This window comes from Penicillium crustosum (assembly GCF_028827405.1).
Source record: "Penicillium crustosum strain IBT 35664 chromosome Unknown utg000002l_segment0_segment0, whole genome shotgun sequence".
NCBI classification, from domain to species: Eukaryota; Fungi; Ascomycota; class Eurotiomycetes; order Eurotiales; family Aspergillaceae; genus Penicillium; species Penicillium crustosum.
This window is the reverse complement of record NW_026623123.1, coordinates 5407273-5417499: the sequence shown is the minus strand read 5'-3', so window position 1 is coordinate 5417499 and position 10227 is coordinate 5407273. Positions and strand designations below refer to the sequence as shown.

Below are 10227 nucleotides of genomic sequence, written 5' to 3'. Positions count from 1 at the left end.
ACGCTAGACTTCTCGCCTCTTCTGACCTACGTAGTTACAGACTCGCCGTTCTTGTCTGTAAAGCCTTGGAAGATACGTCGTGCTACGTTAAAATACAGGCTAGCCTATATAGTTTGTGTGAGGGTTATGCGTTGTGTTCACTACAGTTAGATTCTTAGATTACTCCTCTCGGGCTATTAGAGTATATTTGATATATAGGGATAGCTCTTCATGTGATTTATCAACTTGCCCTTCTGTATATATAGCCTCATTCAATCCTCCAGTAGGCCTCAAGCTTCAAAATCTCAAGTGCTGGCTTCGTCTACTTCCATCGCTTACAGCAAGTCTCGTAACTGGTGTCAACTACCTACACTCTTGCCTTGTTTCTCAAATCCTGATGTTAAGATTAACGAGTCTCTATAAGGGATAGCTCCGCGAGATCATTGTTCCTGTGCGTCACTTACACAATAATTTATCGCAACTTATTTCACGACTCATGCCTAGTAGCTGTATGGCCGGGGGATCTATGGTAGCAGAGCATCCGATGAAAATGTAAAACCAAATGAGACTGTAGATGTGCCGACAGATGGGAGAGAAGTGAACAAATACCACCAATTTTTACTCCCTTGTGAAGCAACCCGATCACTCTGCTGCTGCAAGCATCTGTTGCTCCACCCACCGACCGAAGCGCACGCACGGCTCGTCAACCGCAACCATAACCCGATCCGCAATATAAAAAACAACAGAAAAGACTATCAGCCATCCCAACGCCAGACCCATTGGGTCCCGCCAGCCTTCGCGCCCCACTATAGCCCATATCAGCGGGAATACCCGGTACCCAAGCCCGTGCATGACCGGCCCATGCACCAGATACAGACTGTACGAGATGCGGCCCAAATATTGGACCAACCGGGATTCGAGACCGCGCACCAGTAGCCCGTCGTGTGGGCTATGTGCCAGCGCCGCAACAAGTAGGATTGCCCCGACGGACGGGTAGAAGCGCCAGTCGCGCTCATCGTGCGGTGGGATCAGCATTGCCAGCATGCGGTATCCCGGCGTATGCGAGATACAGTAGTCCGGAGCTGACATGAGGTAGAGACCGACAATGATGGTGATGGTGCAGAGGACTAGCCGGCATAGGTATCGTTGCCGGGACTCCGTCGCAGTGGTGGAGGCCTCTGCACCGGATGACGATGGCAAGGGAGCACATCCCGTGTTTGTCGTCTCCTGAAGCGGGAGAAGTTGATATCCTTCGCGCCCAGAGCCATTCTGGCACTCTTGGCTATCAGGGCTCTCGTGCTCACGAATTGGTAACAACACCACCGTTTCTGCAATAATGGCCCCCGCTAGAAACAAGACGGCCACCCACCGCGTGATTGAGTAGCTATATACCAGAAGCGCGGCCAAAATGCCCATCCTATAGTGGACCCGCAATCGCACAGTGATCAAAAGCATGAGGAACAGCAGCATCGAGCTGCGATATTCCATCGGAATGGTCCACAGATGCACGTCATATGGGGGGTAATATTCATCCCAATGGCCGTAGTCCAGCATCCGAACCACCATGACTCCCCAACTCATCAGCTGGGCCCCCAGGCCGGCGAGTCGTGGTTGATGAAACTCGCTTTCGGCGCGGATGATAGTGCGATCCGCCGACACCTCTGCCGGATAATCCCATGCACCAGCGGCTATCAGCAACATGGTAACAAAGCTGACGATCAACGGAGGCAGGAACAGCCGTGTCATTCGCCGGAATGCGGATGAACCGATGACCTCGTACAGCTCGGCCGGACGGCTGGAAGTTCCACCTCGATGAAGGATCTGCCAGGGCCGGTAAGAGAGGACAAAGCCGGAGAGCACAAAGAAAATGCAGACAGGAGCAGACCCGGAGTAGATGAGGCGAATAAATGGGAGCTGATGGAAGCGCTTATTATGGGTGAACTCCTCATTGTGGTGTGCACAGTAGGGTTCCCGATGGCCGTCCTCGGGGGTCAGCCCATAGCCATAATTTACAAAGGTTTCAAATGCGGACAGGATGTGATAATTCACTACACACCATGCACCCAAGCCACGGAGGCCGTCGAGATGTGCTGTGCGACGGAGGGGCTTATTGTCGGTGCTGGTATGGTACTGCAGAAAGGTTGGAACTAACAGCACTTGCACAGCGCGGAGAAGCTGTTGAGCCCATATGGCAGGTTTGGACACGCTTTCCGATGAGGGTGAGCCGTGAACGGCCATGTTCAATCTGAACAAGGCACACAGAACCCTCTAGTTTAAATCATTGCGGTCTGGGAGACCGAGTTATATCAGAAGGCTTTCGCCCCTCGCGTGAGGATTAGGGCCATGCCAGCCCGTAATACAATACAACACAATATACATATGTGATATAATACAATATAATACAGTACAATATAACGTGTAAATAAAAGTGAAAACGGTATGTATTGATCGGTAATTCTCATACACACCATGCCTAAAATCCTTCCATGGCGGCTTCTGCCACCCCGCGCCAGTGGGCCACGCGGTCCTGGGCCTGGCCTCGCGGGCACACCTCGACAATAGCTCGAATGTGATTGATCGCCGTCTGCATCATCTCCTGCTTTGCATTCAGCTGAGTCTCCTTTAAAATATTCTCTGCCCCCTTTTCGCGGCAGATTTGCTCAAACAATTTCTCCATGCGGGTCTGCTCTGCCTTATTATCAGGGTCCCATTTCATGTTCCACAGGAATGCTCGCGGGGGGTTCCACCTCGGCCCGGGAACCACCCCGCTGAACTCCCAGTCTATCACCGCGGTGATTGGACACCCTGGCTGGTCCGGGTCGCACATGATGTTGGCAAAATGTAGGTCTTTGTGTGCCATGATGTAAGCGACGCTGTTGAGCTCTGTCTGGTTGTCTTGCCGCTGCAGTTGCGCCATGAATTCGCGGATCCGAGGGATCAAGTCGCGATAGGGCTCCAGAGAGGGATGAACCTCGATCGCGTGGATATACCGCTCGAGGCAGCCATTCGTGTAGTCAGTGTAGCTAGAGAACCCCTCAGCTGGTATGGGATTGAGACTTTCGAGCGTCTCCGTACTCTTGACTCCGGCCGAGGCAGACCAGTACTTCTCCAGGTCCGGCGTCTGCCAAAAGTTTTCGTCGATAGGTGGTCCGAGGGCAATCTCGCCCGTCGGTGTCAGGGTCAGCCCACCCACGTACCCCTCCTTCCAAGGTTGTGCATGTAGCTCAATCAGATAATCGGTCAGTTGGTGGACCATCTGCGTCTTGACATCATCGGATAGTGTTGCATATATCTGATCGACGCTGATGCCAGGCGCTTTCTCAAGTAGTGTGAACTCATGTCCGATCACATTATTCTCCGTCGCATCGTACCGGATGATGGCCGGTACGGGAATGGAGGTATGCTTGCCGATCCAGGTCATGACGCCCACTTCGTTGCGTGTCTTGATGACAGGTAGCTGCCGTCCAGAGACACGCAGCACCAGTGTAGTGGTACCATCCTTGTTTTCTCGTGCTTTGATACCTGGTAGTGAAGTGAAATGGACAAGATAGATTGAATGAAAGGCGGCATTGACCTGCAGCGGCTCGATGGAGGTTGGCGCAGGGAGATCCAATGATACGATCAACGAGGTGATAGTTTCCGCGCTCAAGGCAGGAGGCAGATAAATATCAGGGGTGCCCATTGTGAGGATTTAGGAAGTCTCTGAGAGGAGAGACAATGGGAAAAGATTCTTGAAAACAAAGATAACGAGGCCTCTCAAGCGAAAGATATAAGTTTGGTTGGTTGCTTGGGGTCAAGTAGTGCGTAATAAAACAGTGCCTTCTTTGTTTTCGTAATTTATCTTTTATATTTCAAAATATAATCTTGTGTATTTTTAATGGGTAAAATTAAAATATTAGTATTAAAATGTTTTTTTTTTTTTTTAGGCGGATGTAAATTACAGATACCTATGCGACTCGTTACATTCACAGAGGATCGGCCATGCACATAATCCAGTAGTGTCTCAGGGAGATAGCAAATTGCCCCCTTATCAGTACTCCCAAGAGATTGTCAACTGTCAGTCAATTGACTAATTATCTAGAGATATCACCCTACTTTGCGGCCATCCGCCATGGTGATGACACGATCCATCCAGGAGACACTGGTTGCTCGATGTGCCACACAGAGGATCGTACTATGCCGGAAGGACTGCTGTAGGGTTCGCTGGATTCTCTCATCTGTGCTTTGGTCAACATTCGCTGTTGCCTCATCGAGCACCAGGATGCGCGGCCGCACCAGCACCGCCCGCGCCAGAGCAACCAATTGCGCTTGACCCGCGGACAGATTGGTGCCCCCAGCCAAAATTTGTTGGTCAAGCACTGATTCGCGGTCAACGCCGTCTGATTGGACCTCGAGCTGGTGCCATGCCACTGCTGACAATGCCCCGAGCATGTCCACATCGTTGCTGCACTGAGAGGGATCCAGATTCTCACGAAGCGTGCCCTCGAAGAGCACGGCATCCTGGGCGAGCACATGAACGGCTTGTCGACGCTGGCGCAGCGAGACCGTTGCCAAGTCCACGTTGTCAATCTGAATAGTGCCTGCTATGAGTGGTACAAGCCCTGTTAGTGCCGCGATGATGGTCGATTTGCCGGAGCCTGGAAGATGGGTGAATGTCAGCCAATCCGCTGTTCTGGACATTTCAAAAGCCACTGGAGTATTAGGATCTATAGGGGATAGATTGACGCACCGCTTCGGCCTACGATTCCCACTTTGGCACCCGCAGGAACGACGAGATCAAAGGCATGGAGAGACGGCTGCGACGCTTGAGCATACGTGACTCCAACTCCTGAGAATGTCACGCTGCCACTCTCTGGCCAGGAGGGTGCGATTTCTCGTCCGATGGAAGGAGAATATCTCTCCGGGGCAGGGAGCATCAGGTACTGATTAAGGCGCTCCATGGAGTTCATTTCAACGTCAAGGTTAATGAGAGACCATAGAAAAGTGTCCAGGTGTTTCGCTAGTGTGATGCTCAGGCTAAGGGTCAGACCAGCCTGAACGGTTGTAAGCACTCCTAGGCCGCATAGTGCACAGGTTGCACCTAGTAGCAGGACGGACACGAGTTCCACACGCACTGTCACCCACGTCTCGAGTGCGTAGCGGACGCTGATTCCAGCCATGGCCTTGGACAGGACTGCGCGATGCCGCTCCTCAAATAACTCGATGGCGGAGTACGCTTGGAGTGAAGCCCGCGCACACATGGCCTCGTTGATCACGGTGAGGACCGGGGAGTCCAGGACAGAGCACAAGCGACGCACTTCTCGTGCAGATCTACTCCAGAAGCTTCACGTTAGCAATTTCCAAACTAACGGGAACGATTGTGAAGAGACAGAAAGCCTACACTCCATAAAGCAGCTGTATGCGACTGGTTATGTACCCAATGGGCAGGATAGCTAGGATTAAGTAAGGCGAACTCATTGCAAGAACAATGGTACTAGCTAGCAACGAAGAAGCTGCGAGAAGCAAGCCATCCGCCGCATTGATCAATCGAAAGTCGATGCCCTCGATATCAACCGATAAGCGATTGGTAATCCGTCCAAGCGGCTGTCGGTCAAATAAATCCATATCCGCGTTGAATAGTCGTGCTAGAACGCCTTCGTGGATGTGTCGACTGGCTTGAACGCTTCCAGAAACCAGATATACACCGACGAGAGCTAGTTTGTAGTCACCAACGAATAAGCTCAAGACATTCACACTCCAAGTTCAGTAAATGAGGGAGTTGCATACCTACAAACACTGCCTGCGATAGCATCACCCCAATATATCCGGACATGTAGAGGCGTTGCGCCCAGTTCAACGTGTCCCTCACCCACCACGCCAACCAAAGATTTCCTAGGATACGCGTACCCACCGTTAGGCAAAATATCGCACTTAAAGCAGCGATATAGGGATATCCCCCGCTGTATCTGAGATAGACACCATATAATGCCCGGTCAACGCTTCCTCTAACTCTAACTTCCTCGCCAAGAGCAACTGCTTTGGAGTTGGTCGTGTTAGGTGCTGGGGAAACAGATTGTGCTTGGTCATGTATCGGGGTAGACAATTCCTTAGGTCCATTCAGCAAGGTACTTCCGTCGAAGAAAGAGTGTTTGAGGACTTGATCTGGTGGTCCTTGGGCAATGATTCTACCCTTGTCCAAGACCACGATATTGTCACACTGAGGGAGCAGGTCGACTTGATGAGTTGCTTTTTGCAATGTCAGCTACAGCCAATAGATAGAAGTGGAAGATAACCGTATAGCAGATAGTAAACATACCAACGATGACTGTTTGGGACAATTTTCTAATGCAGTCGTTCCAAAGCGATTGACCTACGCGGGTGTCCACAGCCGATAGAGGATCGTCAAGTAGGACAATTTCAGCTTGACTATACAGGGCGCGGGCGAGTGAGATGCGCGCTCGCTGTCCACCACTCAGGGTCGCCCCATTACTAGCCACCAGCGCTTGATCGCTGCCGGGGAAGGTGTCCAGGTCGTCTTCAAGACAGCAGTCGCGAAGGACCTGACGGTATCGGAGCTCCTCATAGGGCTGCCCAAGTAAGATGTTGTCCCGCACAGTACCTTGCATAATCCACGGATCCTGGCGGCCAAGGGCGCAGCTTCCATAGACCTTGACTGATAAAGGGGGCTGAGCCACGCATTCTCCAACAATTCCCTTTATCAGAGTGGATTTCCCGGCGCCGCTGGCTCCATAGATACCGGTGAGGCGTCCCCGTGGAATTTGCAGGGTGAGGGCATCAAGTCGGAATGCACTGTACTCATTTGCGATATCTGAGTTTGTTGCGAGGCCAGGGTAAGAGATGGTGGCTTTGTCGAGGTTGATCGCAATATCGATATCGTCTGGGCGCCCAGAGCTCTGTTCGTAGACTTCTTCTTGGCGCAGGATATCTCGCACGCGGAATACACTGGGCAAGATGGAGAACTGGCGTGTCACCGCTAGTGACAGCTTCGACGCAGGGCTGTGGCTCAGCTCAAATAGTGTAAGAGCTGGGAAGATCACCTCGGCATTCAAGGCCTGGTGGTTGGCCCAGTAGGAAATGAAGGAGACCAGGGCTGTCAGGCCGGGAATCATCTGATTAACGGAGATAAAAAAACAAAACACGAGACGAAGGCGACGCGTTAATGCTACAAGTTGCAGTTCACGAATGTCGGCTATTTTCTTGGTGATTATCGATTCGAGCTGCAGCAATTTGATTCCTTTTATCCGCTGGAAGGCTTGGCTTAACATCGTGATTCGTCGCTCGTCGTATCCAAGGTATTTCTCCATAGCACTCGCTACTTTTGCGTTGGCTTGAGTTTGCGAGAGCAATAAGGAAGCCATGACGATATATCCTACACTCAATTCATCAATATTTAGCTTTCAATATATTTTGAAACAATATGAGATTCTCACCTAGTAGCCCAGACAGACCCAATAGACGTAGCACCAAGAGAACAATCAAAATCAACTGTAGTGGACTGCTCCAAATGTCGTGTATCTTGAGGATGTAGTTACGTAGGAGCATCATGTCGGTAGTTGAACAGCTTACTAGGCGACCCTCCGTACAGGTTGCTCTACCCGAGAACCGGAGGCACTTACGAAAGAGCGCCAACTGCAGGATCGACGAGACACGAACTGCCAGAACCCGGCAAATCTGATCTTTGCTGCGACCGGCCACTGCCGCCAGAAGACTGATACCGAACAGAGCCAGCAGATGGCCTGGGTCTGAAGGTTCTCGAAGCACGCGCTGCAGGAGTAGTGGCGCCGCCACTGTTGATAGACAGGCGACCGCCTCCAGCACGCCGGACAGCACCAAGGGCACTAGAATCTCGGGATGTCGCAGCACACGACCGAGCTCGCGGCGACGGACAGACTCCGCCAGTGGAGTGTAGTAAGCCGCATTCTTGGATGATTGAGGCAACTGAGACTCGTCGAGATAGTCGACAGCTCGGATGGCCCGCATTAGTGTCGTCAACCAGCTCTGTCGCAAGTCATACTCACGGGTGGCGAGGTTCTCACTCACCCGGCGACGGCCATCAGCGTGTAAATCTTCAAGGTCAATTTCCTCAACCGGATTGTAGCCATTACTCCGGGAAGGGAACATATTCCTGGTTGGAATTAGGGCTGAGCCTAGGACCGTTGCACGGCTTCGCGAGATGTTTGGTGCGGGTGATTGGCTGAATTCAGATCAACTCGCTGTAGCCTTCAACATATATGTCTTTCTACTAGTATAATCTAGTGGCTAGGATGGAAAGTTGGTCGAGTTACTAGAGTGAAGAAAGGCTACAAGTATAACGGCTACAAACGCCAATCCCATTATGAGACATAATTGGTTAAATACACCAACCCTGCTTTGACCTTTCAAGGTTCAAATGCTATGGTCCAGGTCCCACTATTGTGGACAGATAGGCAGGACGCAGTTCATCTGACCCCTGTGGACCGAGCTGAGTTGACCGATGTGACACGAACTATCTTCCCACAGATAGGTAATACGTCCACGGGTATTAGGCGTTCCCTCCCCGATGTGGGCCGAGTCATGCAGCAACCGTGTACATTGCCCGAATCAGCCATAAATACATGTATTACCAATACGTTCAATGGGTATTGCTATCATCCCCCTAATATTTCAACCCATAATGTGGCCCCTAGCTTGGGCAAACCTAAAGTTAAGCATATCCATATGTGGTAGATGATCGCTGCAACAAAAAATCCCCCACCGTCTGCTCCCCTGGCGGACATTCTGCTGCCAGGGATTGAATGGAGCACGAGCGATTGGGTTTGGCAAAGTAGGCGACGGAGAAGCGCTCCGCAAGGATAGCGTTCGGGTCGGCGTCTAGGTCGGACTGCGCAATGTGTACTCGATGGCGCGTGGACCGGAGTTGGCCTTTGGTCCAATGCTGTAGACAGTCTCCCAGGTTCACGATCATCTCATCCAGCGCGGTCGACTCGATCGGTCGATACCGCCCTGGTTGCAGCGGATCTTCGATCTCCAGACCGCCGACTGCGTCTTGAAATAGCAGGGTAATCGTCCCAAAATCTGTATGCTCGGAAATGCGTGTGCAGTTGCCACCGCGAAGCTGCTTCACTGGCACCAGGGGATAGTGTGTCAGCCGCAGCTCATTCTCGGCGCGGCTGTGCCGACCAGTGAGGGTCTTTGGGGCCATCCCAAGCCCGAGTTCGAGCGCAGCCAGAATGCGCTGCTGGCATTGGTATGCAATGCGGTAATACTCCTCCATAAAGCTTCGGAAGCCTGGGAGATCATCTTCAGGCAACCAGATGTTGGCGTAGAGCCGGTCATCTTCCGCCCCTTGGTCAAAACATTCCTGGTCGAAGAGGGCTTTAGTCACAAGGAAGGTCTATATAGCGGGATATTACAGTAGATGGGATCTGCTGCCTACCTTTAGGTCAATCAATGTCACCTTATTTTCCTGGCTTCCATGAATAGACGTATTTTCCAATCCGACGCCGCTGTATCCCCGATTGGGTATCGGGTTGGGGGGATGGGGCGCCTTGGCTTTGATAGCATCGGGGAGGGCAAAGAAGCGTTCACTCTGACCATGTGAGCAGAACTGTACAATTACTGAAAGGGGAAAGCAGAAATACCCATCGAAAAAGCTCTTCGATTGTATGGCGGGGAATTCCGTGGTTGACAAGTTTCAAGAATCCTTGACGACGAAAAGCCTCTGCAATTGCGTTGCCAACGATTTTCTTCTCATCCGCTGAACCGTGATCAAAAGAGTCGAAATCAATGGTAGCAACAGTCGTCTCCATGATGTATATTTTTTAGTTGAGACTACTCCGTATAGGCAGTGTGTTGATTCATCAACCAGCTAGTTATAGATGGATCAGTACCTCGGGAGGGATATCTTTACACTTGAATTTCTTCATACATAATTACCGGGTTTTGAATACACACTTTAAAAAACATTGCTGTATTATATACGCATACGCCATACCGTACGTAAACCGTCTGCGTTCTAAAGTATAGTGACCCTGGCGATCAGGGGCTCGATTCTTTCCATATCGGATGATGCCGGTGAATTCAGTCACGTAATCAGAGTGCGCAAATTATTGTACGGAGTACAATGGCACCATTTATCTTATTGGGTTAATGAAACCGACCTCAATAGCTAGTGCTGACATTAGGGGTAGATCGCCGTCGGAGAAGCGGTGGGGCGCTGGGGCAGATAACCGTCGGAGACGCGGTACGAGGAAAGCTTGGATTCCTTAA

At 51.3% G+C, this 10227-nt stretch overlaps 4 protein-coding genes across 4 annotated transcripts; all 4 read right to left on the bottom strand.

Annotated features, from left to right (window-relative positions):
- Positions 1 to 621: 621 nt before the first annotated feature.
- On the bottom strand, positions 622 to 2217 carry N7487_005551 (uncharacterized protein; the record flags this gene model as incomplete). The annotated part of the gene is made up of 1 exon (XM_056873298.1): positions 622 to 2217. The coding sequence occupies one exon, from the start codon at positions 2215 to 2217 to the stop codon at positions 622 to 624; it is 1596 nt and encodes a 531-aa protein (XP_056731018.1).
- A 235-nt stretch (positions 2218 to 2452) lies between these two features.
- N7487_005550 (phosphotransferase family protein) lies at positions 2453 to 3661 on the bottom strand (the record flags this gene model as incomplete). Its single annotated transcript, XM_056873297.1, has 1 exon — positions 2453 to 3661. One exon carries the CDS (start codon positions 3659 to 3661, stop codon positions 2453 to 2455), a length of 1209 nt encoding a protein of 402 aa, XP_056731017.1.
- Positions 3662 to 4065: 404 nt separating this feature from the next.
- On the bottom strand, positions 4066 to 8100 carry N7487_005549 (P-loop containing nucleoside triphosphate hydrolase protein; the record flags this gene model as incomplete). Its single annotated transcript, XM_056873296.1, has 6 exons — positions 4066 to 4616; positions 4709 to 5289; positions 5360 to 5672; positions 5746 to 6204; positions 6275 to 7348; positions 7596 to 8100. 6 exons carry the CDS (start codon positions 8098 to 8100, stop codon positions 4066 to 4068), a joined length of 3483 nt encoding a protein of 1160 aa, XP_056731016.1.
- Positions 8101 to 8662: 562 nt separating this feature from the next.
- On the bottom strand, positions 8663 to 9767 carry N7487_005548 (isopenicillin N synthase family dioxygenase; the record flags this gene model as incomplete). Its single annotated transcript, XM_056873295.1, has 3 exons — positions 8663 to 9319; positions 9395 to 9547; positions 9600 to 9767. 3 exons carry the CDS (start codon positions 9765 to 9767, stop codon positions 8663 to 8665), a joined length of 978 nt encoding a protein of 325 aa, XP_056731015.1.
- Between the last annotated feature and the right edge of the window lie 460 nt (positions 9768 to 10227).